Source organism: Malus sylvestris, chromosome 4 (genome assembly GCF_916048215.2).
Source record: "Malus sylvestris chromosome 4, drMalSylv7.2, whole genome shotgun sequence".
In the NCBI taxonomy this organism is placed as follows: domain Eukaryota; kingdom Viridiplantae; phylum Streptophyta; class Magnoliopsida; order Rosales; family Rosaceae; genus Malus; species Malus sylvestris.
The window spans coordinates 5,439,430-5,458,475 of NC_062263.1; the positions used below are offsets into that span (position 1 = coordinate 5,439,430).

Here is a 19,046-nt window from a genome sequence, read left to right on the forward strand (position 1 = left end):
CATAAGCTTAGGAGAGGATCCAAATCCCTTCTCGACAAAGCGATTATAATCACTCAACTTTCCTCACCACAGTGAATGAGCAACTACAACTAGAAAAAAAAACATGAAAAAAATAGAAGAAAGAGACCAAGACAGATTGCCGCCGACCTCAAAGCCAACGGCCAAGTGTGGTGGCCGAAGGATTTTTCCTTTAGGTTTTTTCTCGACAGCTACTAGGAAATTTTTTTTTAATAATTTCAAAACAGTAAGCTAATCATTATGATAACATCTATCCTCACTAATTACTCATTAACGAATTATTAGGATCCTCTCCAAATCCTCTTTGTAAGGATTTTGAGGATCCTCCAATCACATTCATTCATCGTATATCGTGCGGTCAGAAATCATTATAAATCTTTTTATTTAAAATTAAATATAAACAATACTTGACGAAAATTGACCGTACGATATACGATGAACATATGTGATTGGAGGATCCTCTGGATCCTCACAAAGAGAATCGGGAGAGGATCCTCATTCATTAACGAAGTCGATAGTACTCCACATCAGCATATGACAAGTTAATGGGTATTAGGTAAAGGTCTATAAGTGACTAATGGGGTTATGAGCCACTAATGTCTTTTACTCACTTTATTTTGCGCAACTGACGTCGGTTATTATATAATATTGTCTTCTTTTGTTTTTTTTAACTGTTATCAGTACTTTAAATTTTTTATTATGCACTTCAAGTTTTCTTATATTTAAAAAGACACATACACTAATGAGGAGTGCAGAGGTTTTTAAATTACCAATAACATGTTTTTTTTCTTCTTTTTTTGGAATTATTTTAGGCTTGGAAAATCGTTTAAATCTTTGATTAATGTTGTCAACCGCATCAATTATCACATCGTGTGGTATTCAAAACATGATCTAAAATGAAGGTCTTTATGAAGTTCATTAGATGATGTAAGTGTATCAAAACGACGACTGTTTCTTAAAAAAAAAAACGATTTTATCACAAACGGACTTTTATGTATTGCAAATACATAATTTGATTCCTTTAAGTTTTAAATCAATCAATTTTATCTCCATATTTTGCCTTGCACATCAATTTCGTCATTACCGTGCAATTTCATTAGAAATTCTATTAGTATGTTGACATGACAACCATGTGGAACATGATAACCAATAAGAATATGCCACAGGGTTTCCATGTTAGTATACTAATGGAATTTCTAACGGAACTTAATGGTAATTATGAAATTTATGTGTAAAACAAAACATGAAAAATGAAATTATGTATTTGATCCGAAACAGAAAGACCGAAATTATGTATTTGCAATATATAAAAAATCATTTATGATAAAAACTCAAAAAGAATTATGGTGTATATAAAAGCTCTCCGGTCTAATGCATTTTATTTCCATTTTCAGTCCTTTTAACCTTTTTTATTTGGACTCGAAAAAAATATTGTGCTTTGTCCTTGTTGGTGTACTCTGACCCCTCCACTTGCAGACTCCACCAAACAAAAGAGCACCTTTCTCTCTTTTTCGTTTTCCAACACCTCATTTTGGTCTCTGCTCGTAACTCAATTCAGTTTAAGTTGTGTACAATGTGTTTTTACTTTTTAGAGCACGAAGCCACTTTTCACCTTTATGCTGCTGGGTCCGTAGTCTATCGATCTTTGTTGAATATGAATCCGCACCTGTTTTAGTTTTTCGTATGCGTTTATTTATTTTTACTTATTAGATTTAATAAATCTAATTAATCAACGAAAAAAATTAAAATAAGATGTGTAAAAGTTAAAATAGTTGTGTGTTTATCATACTTAGGAAAATTATTCTTATTTTTTAAGACAAATTAAAATATCACTGATAAAAAGATATTAAAAAAACAAACTTAAGCTGAGTTGGCTTAGTGAATAAATGGTGACGAGACTCTTGAAAAATTGTGTTGGCTCCAACATAATGAATTGATCAGTTCCTTATGTGAGAATTGGTTTCTCATGTGACATTGTGTGGGGTCATTCGTGAGGGTCTTGTTGGAGAATAGTGACACATCATAGAAAAACAAAAATAATATAGAACTTATATGTGGGAGGTTGTAACATCCCACATCGTATAAGAGAGTGGATCATGTAAGCCTTATATATATATTCTCATATCTACCTAGCACGAGGTTTTTTGGGAGCTCACTGGCTTCGGGTTCTATCGGAACTCTTAAGCGAGTAGCGCGCGAGAGTAATCCCATGGAGGAGAGCCCGGGATGTGGTGGGGACCTGGGCCGAGATGTGACAATTTGGTATCAGAGCCTAACCCTGGCTGTGGTGTGCCGACGAGGACGCCGGGCCCCTAAGGAAGGGGGATTGTAACATCCCACATTGCCCAGGGGAGTGGATCATGTAAGCCTTATATGTATATTCTCATATCTACCTAGCACGAGGCCTTTTGGGAGCTCACTGGCTTCGGGTTTGATCCGAACTCCGAAGTTAAGCGAGTAGCACGCGAGAGCAATCCCATGATAGGTGACCCACTAGGAAGTTCTCGTGTGAGTTCCCAGAAACAAAACCGTGATGGCGTAGTCGGGGCTCAAAATGGACAATATCGTGCTACGGTAAAGCGGATAATATCGTGCTACGGTGGGGTGGAGGGGGCCCGGGATGTGGTGGACCTCGGGCCGGGATGTGACAAATTGCACTTCTAATATCACTGAGGTTTTTTTTTTATAAAACTCAACACATAGTAATAGTTGGTTAAGTCGAGATAATACCGTAGATGTCGGTGGACCATATTGAGACGAAAAAGTCGGACATGGTATTAGCGCGATTTTTTTATTGCGGGTCATGTTAGTCTTTGTCGTAATGTGCTCAGTTTATTAGGTTTAATGTAACACCATGCTTTTACCAAAAAAAAAATGCAACACCGTGCTTCTGCTTTTAATTTTAGATGTGTGATTTGTTGCATAGTAAGATGCTAAATGAATATAAGTCTCGGATGAGGAAATTAAGAAAGTAAAATACAATATATAAATGTATTGTTCCCTTCCAAATATCACCAAGGCCTTTGTATAAATTCGCCAGACCTTCCGTTGTGTACATGTGACAAGATTCAAGTTGAGAAACAAAATCACTGTGGTTAGGAATGAGTCAATAGGTTGTCTTTCTGAATATCTGACAACCTATTAATCAGTTCTAGCATTACACGAAACTGACAATAGCCTTAGTGGTGGGGGTTATTAGTCGCTAACAAGCCTTTTTTATACATCTTTATATATAGTTAAACACGCTATTTATTTGTTTCAGTCCTTTTGACTATACCAGGACAAACAATGGTCTGTTCCATGTTGATGCACTCTCAACGTGTAAAAGCTCTTTGCTCGCACATATCCTTTTTTCAGTTCCCTGAACTTTATCAGTTGGACTGGTAAAAGATGTCGGGTCCCGATCAGGATCCACTCCTGAACTAATGGTGAGGGTACTCCTGAGCAAGTCAATCGAGCCGTTGAAATTTTATCCAACGGCTACAAACAGGGTATTTCTCTAAAAGTTATAATAATTGTAATCGTTGAATAAAATTTCAACGGCCCGATGAGCTTGCTCAGGAGAATCCTCACCCTTAACTCAAGAGAGGATCTTGATCCGTCGGGTCCTTGTTGATGTACTCTCTGCCCCTCCACTTTTGCACTTCGCCCACTGATTAAACAAAAGAGTACCTCTACATATTTTTATTCGTTTATCACCCCCTTTTGGTCTCTAATCATAACTCAGTTAACTAGTGTTTGGAGGGACTTTAAATGACATTATAATTATGGATGGTCGGTGGTACATGGTATGGTAGTATATCTTTGTTGACTACTAAGATGATAGAAATCCTTTGCTAGACTAAGACCTAGGTTCAACTTTGGTTACCGACATTTTTTCTTGACGAGCGATTTGTAAAAATCGAAAAAAGAGCTAAGATTCCTTATTTAGTCCTCAAAGAAATTTGTGTACGCTCTAGGCCTGTGATAAAGTAATCGGGTAGTCTCCCTTCCCCCTAAATGTTTTTCAACCAGAAGGAAAAAAAAAAATAGAAACCCTATATAAGTCTTTTTCCATTCACATATTGCTTCTTAATTGTCGCTCAATTAGTTTTGCTTAACTCAGAAAGTAACAAAAAGTTAAGTCAACGGCCAAAGCATGTAGCACGTTGTACATGATCCACAATATAATAAGAAAACTCGGTTTTTAATTAACTAGGGCACAAGGCAAACATGTTTTGTACTTTAATTAGAGGGGATTGTGTTGAAATCCCACATCCACTAACAGTTGAGTAAAGATATTGGATTTGATCATATCATATATGTTTATTGCCTTTCCTTGTTATCGTCGTGAAGTGAGAAAGTGAAAGCCTCTCATCATCAAAAAAAGGCTTTTGCGCGGAGTCAACTTTAGCTACAACAGCAACATGTGAGAAATGCCTGCACCCGTAACACGAGGACCGCGTTAGAGCATTTCATACCACCATTTCCAGGAAAAAAAATGCTTCATACCCACTAATTTTGTTCTCTAACTACATGTTCACGTAGCCAACGTAACTATGTCCACGTATATTGCAAAATATTGTTTACATAAATTATTATTTTTCTCTAAGTAAACACATTATAAAGAAGTATACTTTTTAGGTATTTGCATAATATGCAGGGTAGGACTTACGACGAACTGCCATATATAGATCGATCGTAGTAAATCCCATATAGCGGCATCGTTAAATATGTTCTATTTAAAGGGTTAGCAGCTTAGTTAATAGTGTCCCTCGAGAAACTCCACTTGTATCTATATATTATATTTATATATATTGCCCAGAATTTGTATTTACTAAGTATGATCTTATAGGAACAAACAGAATAAAGTTGATGATGAAAAGGACAATTTAGGCTAAAGATGTGTAACAACATTGTGTCCCTCATCATTCTGTGGCTGAATATGTCAACTATAAAACACATAAACATTGAACTACATGGCCAAACATAGATATTTGAACATTGTATTTAGTACACTTAATTAGGGCCTTAAAGAAAAATGCTCCTTAGAGTTGGGGTCTGAAACCACCCTAGATGGGTTATGTTTAACCTCACACGTGAAGCTTACGAGGATGCTATAATCAAAGAGGTAGTGGAATTTTGGATCTCGGCTTTATTCTTAACAGACTTCGCCACAAGGATTTAAGTCTTTTCCATTTTCTAGCTTAATTTGTTTTGAACAAGTTTGGGGGACTTGTGGCCCAGATTAGGACTACAATTGTCGTTATGCGAAAGTTGGAAGTGACTCCTGCAACCTTCGAATCAAGGGAGTCATGTTCACTTCCTTCTTATCGGCCGCTGAAACCTGTCCCAACTGAGGTGGGATCTGAGTGGCCTCGACGGTGGGTTTTGATGGCTCCGATGGGGTATGGGATTTGACTGTGAAATGGGTTATAGGTGATGATGATGATAGGGTTTGGTGGTAAGATGAGGGACTATGAATTAGATCGTGAGAGTGAGGCAGAGGCCTGGAGAGGCTGGAGGCGTAGAGTGAGAAAGTGAGCGAGTGTGGGTTTCAATATTATTAAATATAAAACAACGTCATTTTAATTTGGTTCGGTTCAGTTCAATTCGATGTGCAAACTACTGAAATCAAAACCAAACCAATAGATTTCGGTTCAGTATTTGCTTTGATTTTTTTATTTTTCGCACTTACCCCTAATACTACTTAGCTATCCCTAATACTACTTAGCTATGTAGTGCAAAATGCAGTGTGTAGCTAGAATACGGAGCACATATCATTATAATAGGCATCTATGTTGATGGATCATATCATCACTATTCAAGAACATGTTCTTTCCTAAAACAAAAGAGAAGTTTAATGTATACTATAAATTATGGGAATTGTTATTGACACACTCCAAAAATTTCATCTTTCTATATTTTGAAAAAAAAAATACACTTGTGAGGAGTGTAGAATAAGATTTTTGGAGTGCCAATAATACTTCCCTAAATTATTTATATTTGGTAATCATTTTCCTAGTGATAGGTTCATTGAAAACCAATTATCTATTAGTGCGCAACACTATCTAAATATATCGACCATTAATCCAAGTACCCATTATTTTTCATAACACTAATGAAAGCAAGTGTGCAAATTCTCACAATGTAAGTGCAAGGGTTTTGGAGGTTTCACTAAATTTGTCATAATTTCAACATCTGGGATTAGTATATATTTGTGTCTATAACGTTGTCTGTCATCATTTCCCCAAAAATTGAAATTGAAATGGCCAATTAGGGAGGATACGGGTGCCAATATGTTTTGAATGTCAACCAATACGCTAATACATTTTCGAAGTTGTTATAATATCTATCAGGATGGTTTATGGTTATGCATTCATGGTGTCTGCAGTTTTGTCAACCTATTACTATCAAAACGAAGCAAATTATATAACAAAGTGATGTGTGTGTATAATTTATAAATTCAGAAATTTTTTTAATTTGTGGGAATTTTATTTTTATTTTGCTAACAATGGGAATAAGTCGTGACAACTCGAATTTTCATAAAGCTATCTTCTTTTTTTTAACAAATGATATTATCTATATTAAGGAAGTGGGAGAGCGCACCAAGCTTCACAATGGGCTAGCAATAATGTGGTTCAAATTCGCCTTTAGTAAGAATCGAATCTACGACCTCTCACTTGTGGGTTGAAGAGAAATGAGGACAACTCAACTGCCAGCTCAGCTGCCAAGTCAGCACAAATTAGAGAGATAACAAGAAGATAGTTAGGAAGTTAGTTACGGTGGTTTAAAGTGTATTGAGGAAGATACAATAGCCTATAAGTACAAGGCTAGCAAAATGTAATACAATCAATCAATTCTTTAGAAATACAATCAACTTTCTCTCACTCATTGTCTCTCTCTCTCCTCTTCAATACATTCTCTTTCTACATTTCTGTTTTTGTATTTCTTATAAACTCACATTTCTTGGTTTTGTTAATATGGTATCATCACCGGAGGTCGATCTTTGGTGATTTGTTCGCTCTTCTGCTGCATGATTTGTAGTTGTTCGGTTCGTTTGGATGATTTGCTGCTTTTGGTGAAGTTCTTGGTGCTCGAATTATGAAGTTTCAACAATGCAAAGGTTTGTGCACTCTAGCTGTTTGTTGAATTGTGTTAGTGAGTACTTCTTTTTGTTAGATGAAATTCAAGGCCGATTGCCATTATTAGTTCGAAATTGTGAAGAATTACATGGTTGATAGTCATTACGGGTTGATATATTCTTGCTGATTACTCCATTAAAGGTCGATTGCCATAGTGATTGTAGTTTCTTGTCATTTCTCTTCTTTGAAGGCCAATTGCTGAAGAGGGTTTTGTTTCTTGATATAATCTTGTTTGTTGAAGGCCGATTGCCAAAGTGAAATTGTTTCTTGATTGGTGGTGGGACTTTGTTGTGTAATCTTGATCTCTTTAAGTGTAAAGTGTTTGGTTGAATTTCTTGATTCTGAAAGGTGCATAACTTGGTAATAGTTGAGAATACAATGGAGTCGGTGAAAATTGAAGGTCTTCTAGGAATGTTGACTGTGAAATTGCAAGATGACAACTTTGTTAAATGGAGTTTTCAATTTTAGTTTGTGTTGCGTGGATATGATCTATTTGATTTCTTTACTGGTAATAATCCATGTCCACCAAAGTTTGTTATTAATACTGAAACGGGTGTTACGAAAGAGATTACTGATGCATATAAGAGCTGGGTTAAAAAGGATATGGCGCTGCTTAGCTTGTTAATTGCGACGTTGTCTGATGATGCAATGGAACACATTATTGGTTGTAAAACTTCTCAAGATGCTTGGACTTGCTTGCAAGATAGATTTGTTTCGGTGTTTGTTGCACAGATTAATCAGTTAAGGACTGAATTCTACACGGCACAGAAATGAGCAGATTCAGTTGATAAATTTTTACTGCGATTGAAATCCATTCGATATCAACTTATTTCTGCAGGAGAAAAGGTTTCAGATAATGATTTGGTTATAGCTGCCTTGACAGGGTTACCACAAGAGTTTGATATGATCAAAACTGTGATCTTGGCAAGAGAGACATCAATTTCATGGAAGGATTTCAGAGCATAGTTGTTAAGTGCAACTAGCTAATGAATCCAGAATTTCTTCTCTAACAAATTCTATGTCTGCAATGTAAGTACATGGTGAAAGCTCTAATTCAAGAAGTAATGGAGGACAAGGAAGATATCAAGGGGAAAGCTCAAACATGGGATCTGGTAGTTATCAAAGGGGTTCAGTCAAAGGCCTTATCATTCTCAAAATAAAGGGTCTTATAATTCTAACATATATGCTTCTGATAACAGTTCTTCAAGGCCATACTTTGAGAATCGATACAAGGGTACTAATGGTTTTAATCAATCTGGATTTAATGGCTCTACTGGTTTTTCTTTCACTAATGGTTCAAAACAAGGCAGTAATTGGCAAGGTTGGAGTGGCAATACAAACTACAAATCGATAGTGTCACCTGAATGTCAAATTTGCTCTCGAAAGGGGCATACTGCACCAAATTGTCACTTCAGGACTACCAATTCTCAGAGTATTGTGTATGCTCCACCCTTGATCTGTCAAATATATGGGAAGAAAGGGCACATTGTTCTTGAGTGCTACCATAGAAACAACTATTCCTATCAACCCTCTGCTCCACCTGCTTCAATAAATGCAATGAAAGCACAAGGATCTCACGAGTTTATTCCTAACAATGAAGCATAACAACTTCGTGATTTCAATGGTGCAAACACATGGGTGCTTGATACTGGTGCAACACACCATATGACAATGAATCTGGAAAATTTGAATCAACCAAGGCCTTATAATGGAGAAGAGAAAATCATTATAGGCAATGGTCAAGGTCTGGAAGTAAAACATGTTGGATCTACAATTCTATTTACTCATGATCATTTCTTAAATTTAAATAATATATTACATGTTCCTAGTATAACTGTTAACCTCTTATTAGTTAAGAAATTATGTCATGACAATGGATGCTAGTTTATATGTGATGATCTTGTGTTTTTCATATAAGACAGGGTTACAAAGGTGATAGTGTACCAAGGAAAGAGTGATGGGGATTTGTTTACTATACCTGTGACAATATTTTCAAGAAGTTTCTCTGCTGTTGGAATGAATAAAGACCTGAAAACTGGTTTGCTTGGGAAAGTGGTGAAGACATCAATATGGCACAAGAGGCTTGGACATCCATATGAGGAAGTCTTGTCAACAATGTTAAAAGCTTATAATGTCTCAGTTAGTATAGATTCATCTAAATCTGTATGTTCTTCTTGTGTTCAGAGCAAAATGTGTAGGCAGTCCTTTGATATTAGACAAAATAATGCAAGTTGTATGTTTCAAAAAGTACATTCGGATGTATGGGGCCCTTCTCCAATGATATCAATAGAAGGATACATATACTATATCAGTTTCATTGATGAATATTCAAGATTCTTATGGATATTTCCTGTAGTCAATAAATCTGATGATTTTGCTACCTTTGTGAAATTCAATGCATTTGTTTCAACTCAGTTCAATACTTCAATTAAATGTCTCCAAACAGATGGAGGAGGTGAATACATGAGTAAAATGTTTACTAAGTTTTTGGAATCAAAAGGCATTGTACACGGTCTTTTGTCCCTACACACCTTAACGCATGGTCTGACTATTGGACTTAATATTGTACTAAATGATTAGTGGCTCAAGGATTTTCCCAAGAACAAGGAGTTGACTTTTCTAAAATATTTAGTCCAGTGGTTAGACTTACAACTGTGAGAATATTACTAGCTTTGGCTGCAATTAATCATTGGGAGCTAAGACAATTGGACATCAAAAATGCCTTCTTACGTGGAGATTTACAAGAGGAAGTTTATATGAAACAACCTTAGGGGTTTGTTGATCCAAGTCACCCAACACATGTATGTCTATTGATTAAGTCTCTATATGGCTTAAAACAAGCTCCAAGGGCTTGGAATTCGAAATTCACAAGTTATTTGCTAGCAATGGGTTTCAAAGCTTCATTATCAGATTCCAGTTTGTTTGTTAAACAAGATGGTGTAGATGTTATCATTCTCCTACTTTATGTAGATGATATAATATTGACTGGATCTAGTTCACAAAAGGTACAAAAAGTAATAACTGAATTAGCTGCAGTGTTTGAACTAAAAGATATGGGTATATTGACATACTTTCTTGGATTGCAAGTTCAATACAAAGTAAATGGGGATATCTTTGTAAGTCAGTTCAAATATATAAAAGATTTGTTGCATAAGGTTGAGATGGACTCGTGTAAACCTGCAGCTACTCCATGTAAACCTTATAACTCATTACTACTCGATGAAGGAGGAATGCTAGCTGATCCAAGTTTGTATCAAGGTTTAGTAGGCTCACTGCAATATCTAACTTTCACAAGGCTCGATATAGCCTTTGCAGTGAATTCAATGTGTCAGTTTATGGCATCACCTACTGAAATGCATTTTGGAGCTGTTAAATGCATATTAAGGTTTCTTCAAGGAACAATGCAGCATGTAATTACATTTTTAGCAAACACAGAGTTAGGCATCACAACCTTTAGTGATTCAGATTGGGCTGCAGATTTAAATACCAGAAGATCTGTAACTGTCTATGTTGTGTATATTGGTTGTAATCCAGTGTCATGGCAATCCAAGAAACAATCTTCAGTTTCAAGGAGTTCGGCATAGGCAGAATACAAAGCTCTTGCTCACACAACTGCATATGTTGCTTGGATTCGAGCAATTCTCCCAGACATAAATGCATTCCTACTGGCACCTCCAATGATCTACTATGATAACAAGTCAGCTATTGCATTAAGTGTTAATCTTGTGTTCCACTCACGAATCAAACATTTGGATACGGACTATCATTTTGTAAGGGAGTGTGTACAACAAGGAGATCTCACAGTTCAACACTTGTCTACTGATGATCAAACTGCTAATATCCTAACTAAAGGTCTTCACAGTCCACTCCTTCTCAGACATTCATACAATCTCAAACTGGGAACCCCAGTTGACATTGAGGGGGGATGTTGGCTGAAGAGAAATAAGGACAACTCAACTGCCAAGTCAGCACAAATTAGAGAGATAACAAGAAGATAGTTAGGAAGTTAGTTACAGTGGTTTAAAGTGTATTGAGGAAGATACAATAATCTATAAGTACAAGGCTAGCAGAATGTAATACAATCAATCAATTCTTTAGAAATACAATCAACTTTCTCTCACTCATTGTCTCGCTCTCTCTCCTCTTCAATACATTCTCTTTCTACATTTCTGTTTCTGCATTTCTTATAAACTCACATTTCGCACAAATAAAACTAGTATATATATGCATGAGCATTATGTGTAAATTATAGTTAGATACCATTTATGTGTCGTGCATGTTAAAACCAAGATTGAAAATCTCCTTTAAATGTTTTGAACTATTAACTATTTGATTTGAAGAAGAATACTACCAGACCGTAGTACTTAGTTACTTCATAATGCCATCTTAATTACAAAAAAAAAATTAGATATTCAAATGAAGGTATGATGTATGTCTAGCTACCTAGGCGTAACGTACCAAAATTTCTGGCAATGCATGCATATAAAAATCAAGATATATTTAACGTACAAATAAAACTACTATATATATATATATATATATATATATATATATCACATTACGTAAGGGATTATGTCTAAATTACAGTTAGCTAACAATTGATGTGTCGTGCATGTTATAACCAAGACAGAAAATCTCCTTTAAATTTTTTGACCTATTAACTATTTGACTTGACTATTATCTTAGTAAGGTAGTCTTTCTTTTAATTGGAAAATACTTGTTCAAGATTCTACCTCTTGCTGCATCCAGTCCACGTACACCCCTAGCAAGTAAATTTATTAAGAACTTCATCAGCTGAATGTCCAAAAACTAAATATAGGCCCTAATTAGTGACCTAATTGCTGATCATACTTTGATACAAAAGAAGATGTAAACGCGGTGATGAAGACATGACAAAGTTTGGAAATTTCATGTTTAATTACTCCAAACTCCGTGAATATGGCAATTTTTTTGTGAATAATCGTTGATTAAGTATCAGAATCATGGGTTGAGTGCTTCAAGTGTACTAATGGAGAAGCAAGGAAGCATTTTATTCAATCTAAAACTTACTGTAGATAGATGTCTTTAAGGGAAGAGATTTTTTTTTTATTTATTATAAAAATGGGGATTAATTTTGAGGCCCACACCACATCGAGTTTTAACAATTCGAACCGTTTATTTTTCAAGTTGCACCTTAGGGATCCCTTTTTTTTTTTTTTTTTTTGCCTCCTAGATGATCTATGAAGTGCAACTTGAAAAATAAACGGTTAAAACCATTGAAGTTCGATGTGGTGTGGCACTACAACTAATCCCTATTTAAAAAAACAAAAATTGAAAGTCATTTCCCTTAAAGTCCTCGTATAAACATATAGCAAATGGATTTGGAGAGAATATAATTATATTAGTTTTAATAAATCCTTGTTTGATCATGACCACCACCAACTACTTTTTTGAAAACTAAATAGTCGTTACTATCTTTGCTTTCATCTATTTATATTTTATATTGAAAAATCACATTATATAAGAGAATAAACAAAAATGGAACTGAATATCCATCACAACATTTCATTAATAACTCACAAAAATTAGATCAAAAGTATTTTCCATATTAAAACAACTAATATCCCATTAGTGGATACATTGTACAATATATATATGAAAAACAAAAGTAACTAGATAGATGTACTAAATAGTTAAACAAAATAATAACACCATGCGCACTTTGTATTTTTATCTAATTATATCATATTTTTGACGAGTTTGTTATTGTGAAGCTGTGATGTTTATTTGGCATGTGTAGATTGTTCTGCTTTAAAGATTTCTAATGTGATTTTTCCTCAATAAGGTTTGCTTTGAGACTCACGTGTGACATGTATGTCTTGTGTAATTGTTTTTAATGAAGCTTTAATTGATCTTAAAGAAACTAAATGATAATATTGTCTTCCAAATAACTTTATTTTGAGAGTGCATTTTTATACACAACATCTTATGTATGGGAATGTTTTTGTAGCCGTTAGATTGATAAATAATTTTAGTTTGGGAGACTACATTTTTATACATGAGTAACCGTTAGATTGATTGATGGTTCTTATAGTACACATATTCTGTTCTTCAAACTTCCCAGAGATCAAATCTTCTGCATTTATTTTGTATGTAAGATATATCAATGATTGACACGTATTAAGTTTATGACAACCAAATTAAAAGAAATTAAATTTTTTAACATGTCTCAATGATTACAAAAATGTTACACACAAAATAAGTACAAAATATTTGAACTCGAGTTCTCATACGTCGTATTCGTAGACTACGTACACCGTTTGGGCGTTAGCCAGTTAAAGTATTTGACGGTTTGAATAGTTTGGTTCTTCCTCCAGTTTCTTTCTCAAAGAAAGAAAGTCCACGCACAACAAAAATCCGTCCAGTCAACTAACAGGCTGTCAAGCAAGTTAAGTAAGGGAAAAGCCATCATATTACTTTATAAGGAAAATTAATGAAAAAGACTTGAAAACTTTGAGTTTTAACGATAAAGACAAAATAAAGGATAAAATGAATAGTACCAGAATTGATTTTTTAATGTAAAAATGTGGCTTTTCGTTAAAATGAACAGTATCGGAAGTTTTTTTATTAAAGTTCCATACTTTATATAATTTGAAGTCATGGGGCGAGGGATATATCAGTCAATTGACTCTTAACATTATATTTGAATGTGAGAAATAAATTTGAAATTTGGACAAAAGTCAGAATTTATAAATAGACATACATTAATTTCCTTGTTTGGATTCATAAACATAAAAACTTAGAATTTCTGCATGGAAAAAAAAAACTTACACTCTATTTGGATAAAGAAATTTAAGATTACTAAGAAATTTTAAAATAACGAAAATTGAAATGACGAAATTTTATTTTCTAGAATTTATGAATTTTCTTGTTTGGTTAAATTTAAAAAACAATAGAATTTGAATACGGAAATTGTTATTTTTAAACTCTCATTCATAGAAATTAAGAAATGACACCTATTTACATTAAATTTAAACTTGAGAATTTGAGGTCCTAAATTCCAAGTTTTGTATCCACGTAAAAATTTTAAATTTTTATATGGGACCCTTTGGATGCGGTCCCTAGCTATCAATATTCTTTGATTGAAACCTTGTTAGTTTTTAGTTTTTGATTGAGGTCCCTGACATTAATGTAATAATGTAAGTTACTATATTTTTTAATCAAAAATTAAAAATTGAAATTTGTAATTGTTTATATTAATGAGATTTTAAATAAAACCCATAATTTATGGGATTAAAAATAATAAAATATAAATTATACTCTCTATTATATTGTGTGTGTGTGTGTGTGTATACATATATGTATGGGTACATTAACCAAAATTAACAAAAAAAGTTATTGTACCAAAACATGGATACATTCTCAAATCAACGAAAAAGAATGTACCCATATAAGTTTAAACATGGATTAAAAATTTTGAATGGATTTTATATTAAAAAAGGGTACATTTTTACATATAACAAATTGATATATTTGAGAATGGGTACATTTAAGATTAAAAAATTTGAAAAATTATATGAATGGGTACATTTAAGATTAAAAAATTGAGAATCTTTTTATATATAAAAAAAACTAATAGGTACAAACTTAATTTAATTTAATTTTTTATTATTTTGGAAATGTTTGAATTGAAAATTAATTAGAAGTTTAATAGAGGTGTGAGTATTAAACCCTAAATTAAGTACTAATTTTTATATTAAAAAATTATATAATAAACATGTAAATTCATTATCACATTAATGCTAGGGACTTGAATCAAAATTTGAGAACTAATAAGGTCTTAGTTAATAAACCCTAAAAACTAGGGACCGCATACTAATTTTTCCTTTTTATATTTATGAATTCAAATAATGGAAAGAAGGAGAAAGGCTAGGGTGGGCGGGGGATGGGGATGGGAAAGGGGGCTAACATCTAATATGGACAACCACATCATTTAAAAAATTTGTAAAACCCAAGGAAAAGAAGAAGAAAGACTCATCGTATACCATAATTATCATTTAATTAACTAGTTTTTTTAATTATTAATTTATTAAATAATGAATTAAATTTAAAAATATAATTAATTCAAATGATACAGTTAGTTATCCATATCAAATAACAACTAAAATGATATAAAAATATGGTACAAATACATGCTACGAAGAAGATTTCCATATTTAAATATCCAAGTTAAACAAGGGAAAAGGTCAATAATATTTCTTTATAATTGTCAGATGGACTTCCCAATTATGGCATTTCCGTAACAACAAAGAACTCCATGGCTATTTGTAAACTCACAGTTTATATAAACGCACTTTGATCATTTGAATCCCAGTTGGTTGTAAATTGATTGTCTCTCTCTCTCCTCTCTATCTATCTAAAACGTGTGCTTCTTGTACATGATGCTCGTCGGACCAAAGCTCCCAGCTCACAACCTGAACCAGTTTCAGGCCGGAAGAGCCAGCTTCAGAAACTACACGTCCCCATTAAACCCATCAACGAGAGCTCCATCCTCTTGTTCTTATTCACCTGCCTCCATTAAACCCGGTTCTAAGTCCACCGAATTGACTCGGCTCCACCTCGCCAACCTCGACAAGCTCCTCCAAACTCCACCTCCGCCCCAAACCCAACTCGACCCACAACCCGATCTCCAAAAGGACAAAGATCCGAAAAAAAATGGGTCACGAGAAAACAGGGGAAGAGGGCTTCTGGGAGGGCTCAATCTTTCTCGGTTATGGACGCAAGTGAAAGGCGCCGCCGAAGACATGTCTCCGAGACACCTCAAGCGCCTGCAGCGCCTCCTGTCCAAGACTGGAGAGTACTCTCCCAGAAATAATTTGGGCACCCGGTGGCGCGAGTATCACGGTTCGAACAACTGGGCCGGACTACTTGACCCGCTGGATGAGAATCTCCGGCGAGAGGTGGTCAGATACGGCGAGTTTATTCAGGCGGCTTATCAATCGTTTCATTCGAATCCAGCCATGTCGGCAGAGGAGGCTCGGTTGCCTCGCAACGTGGCGCTTCCGGATAGATCATATAAGGTAACCAAGAGCCTTTACGCCACGTCGTCAATCGGGTTGCCCGATTGGGTCGATGAAGTGAGGCCGGATCTGAGTTGGATGACCCAGCGGTCGAGCTGGGTCGGGTACGTGGCAGTTTGTGATGATAAGAGGGAGATTGCACGGATGGGCAGACGCGATATTGTTATTGCCCTCCGTGGGACCTCCACGTGTCTTGAATGGGCCGAGAATTTAAGAGCTCAACTAATTCAGATGCCGTCGACCGAGCAAGGTCAACAGGAAGGCCAAGCAAAGGTGGAATGCGGATTTTTGAGCCTCTACAAAACACGCGGGGCTCACGTGCCGAGCCTTGCCGAGTCAGTGGTTGAAGAGGTCAAGAGGCTGATGGAGCAGTACAAAGGAGAAACATTAAGCATAACTGTGACAGGACACAGCCTTGGTGCTGCCTTAGCTTTGTTAGTAGGCGATGAGCTCAAAACATGCGCCGAGAACATGCCGTCGGTGGCGGTTTTCTCCTTTGGAGGCCCGCGCGTAGGCAACCGAGGATTCACAAAGCGAATGGACGACAAGGATGTGAAAGTATTGAGGATCGTCAACTCTCAAGACGTGATCACTAGGGTTCCGGGTATTTTCGTGGGCGAAGGAGTGCTCGAGGAGAAGTTGAAGAACGCAAAGGCCGGAGGATTCATCGACATGATCGACAGGAACATGCCCTTGGCTTACACACATGTTGGGACAGAATTGAGAGTCGACACAAAAATGTCACCTTATTTGAAGCCCGATGCAGATGTGGCTTGCTGCCATGATTTGGAGGCATATTTGCATTTGGTGGATGGGTTTTTGGCATCTAATTGTCCTTTTAGAGAAAATGCTAAAAGGAGCTTAGTGAGGTTGCTTCAGGATCAAAGATCTAATGTGAAAAAATTGTATACAAGCAAGGCAAATAATTTGACTAGTTTAAAACTGGAAAGAAATGGACTGATGGCTAGTTGTTTACCTAGTCCATCATAAATCGACATCAATACAACTTTGCACATATCTATATGTTATTCTGGCCTAAATTTGTCAAAATTATGCCCGTGTATGTGAAGAAAGTTGAGGTTAAAAACGTGGACAATGCAACGGGGTGATGTGAAGCGCATGTGGTCGTTTGACGTCATATGTGAGACAATATCCTCTAATACCATGAAGAAAGTTAGGATTCCACCATAAAATCAATTGGCAATATGGGGAGTAGTCCAACTTACTTATAAATTCATTCAAAATTCATCATCTCATCAATGTAGGACTCATTCTCATCAATATGTTTTGGTTTTGTGGTGAATTCATTTTCCTTTGTTTTACCCAATTGTCTTTCAAAAAATTTAAAAGAAAAAAATAATTTTTCTAAACAATTTTAATGGGATTGTTCAACCAATAATCTTAGACAAATTAATAGTTAACAAACAAAAATAAAGCTCCCAGTGGGATTAGGAATTAAATTAACCTCTCTTACAACCAACAAGATCCTATCTGGATTTTTTTTGTGAGGATTCTGAGGATTCGTGAATCATGTTTATTTATCGTACATCATGCGGTCAATTTTCGTCAGGTACTGTTTGTGTTTAATTTTAAATAAAAATAAAAATAAAAAATAATTTATAACCGCACGATGTATGATGAACGAATACTGACAAAGAGGATCGGAAAACAGATGTCACTTAAAATATTGATAGGTGAATACTTTCAATTCAATTCAATTTTCTAAACTAAATGAGGTCAAAAGATAAGTAAAACCGAAATATTTAATTCTCTTTTTCTGGAAAATTAGAGCAAAAAGTTTAAAAAGTCAGTCATGGAAAGATAATAGCACAGTTAAAGGGTAATTAATTTATCCTTAGAAAAAATAAAGGCTTAAATGTCAAAGTGGTCCCTGTGTTATAGCCATATGGCCAATTTAGTCCCCGTGTTTTTTATTTAGCTAATTTAGTCATCGTGTTTGTCTACATTAGCCAATTAAGGACATTTGATTCAATCTCTTTTAGAAAATTCATAAGAAAAATTATATGATATATAATTACCGTTTCTCTTTACAGAAAAACGAAAGTCGATGAGAAATAACTCATAAAAGAGATAAAAAACTTCCAATCTGAAAAATGATTAAGGTTGTGACATAGAAAAGAGGGGGTAATGTTAGGGAGGAGGTTGGAGAGTTGGGAGGAGAATATATATTTTTTAATTTTTAATTTTTTTTAAATTTTTAAATATTTTAAATCAAATAAATAATTTTATAAATAAGTTTATAATCATTTATAATAAAACATTTCATAAATTAGATGGAATGTCCTTGATTGGCTAACGGAGACCAAATTGGTCAAATTGAAAACACAAGGACTAAATTTACCCAATGACTAAAACACAAGGACCATTTTGACATTTAAGCCAAAAATAAATAAAGGTTTTGCACCACTCTTTTCCGCATATTGTGTACATTATTTTAAAATTTAATTCTCGTTTGATTTCATCGATTTAACAGTTGAAATTTGTAGTCACTAATTATTATTTCTAAGGCTGAAATTTTTTCTCGAAAATCCCAAATCAAACCTAAAATGACACATCCCGACCCGGAATGTCCACTAGGACTTCGAATCAAGCTGTGCTGGCCGACACCTAGAATGTGACGAAGCTATAAAGTGTAGTGATATGGAAAATGTGAATAAATTTAAACCTAAAAGTGCCTAAATATAAGAGTGCACTCGTGAGCGGGAATGAACTCATTTCATACGTGATGACAGAGTATAAGTAAAGTACAGTAAAGTAGGATAAGGATTATACCATCATAGGTAGCCACCTATACTGAGATTTGCCAAGAATCCTCGTTGATACA

General features: G+C 34.9%; 2 protein-coding genes across 2 annotated transcripts; both read left to right on the forward strand.

Annotated features, from left to right (window-relative positions):
• The first annotated feature begins 10,027 nt into the window (after window positions 1-10,027).
• LOC126619722 (uncharacterized mitochondrial protein AtMg00810-like) lies at window positions 10,028-10,726 on the forward strand. The gene has a single exon (XM_050288138.1). It carries the CDS (start codon window positions 10,028-10,030, stop codon window positions 10,724-10,726), a length of 699 nt encoding a protein of 232 aa, XP_050144095.1.
• A 4,749-nt stretch (window positions 10,727-15,475) lies between these two features.
• LOC126617587 (phospholipase A1-Ibeta2, chloroplastic-like) lies at window positions 15,476-17,229 on the forward strand. Its single transcript, XM_050285604.1, has one exon. It carries the CDS (start codon window positions 15,560-15,562, stop codon window positions 17,189-17,191), a length of 1,632 nt encoding a protein of 543 aa, XP_050141561.1. The 5' UTR covers window positions 15,476-15,559; the 3' UTR covers window positions 17,192-17,229.
• The last annotated feature ends 1,817 nt before the right edge of the window (window positions 17,230-19,046 follow it).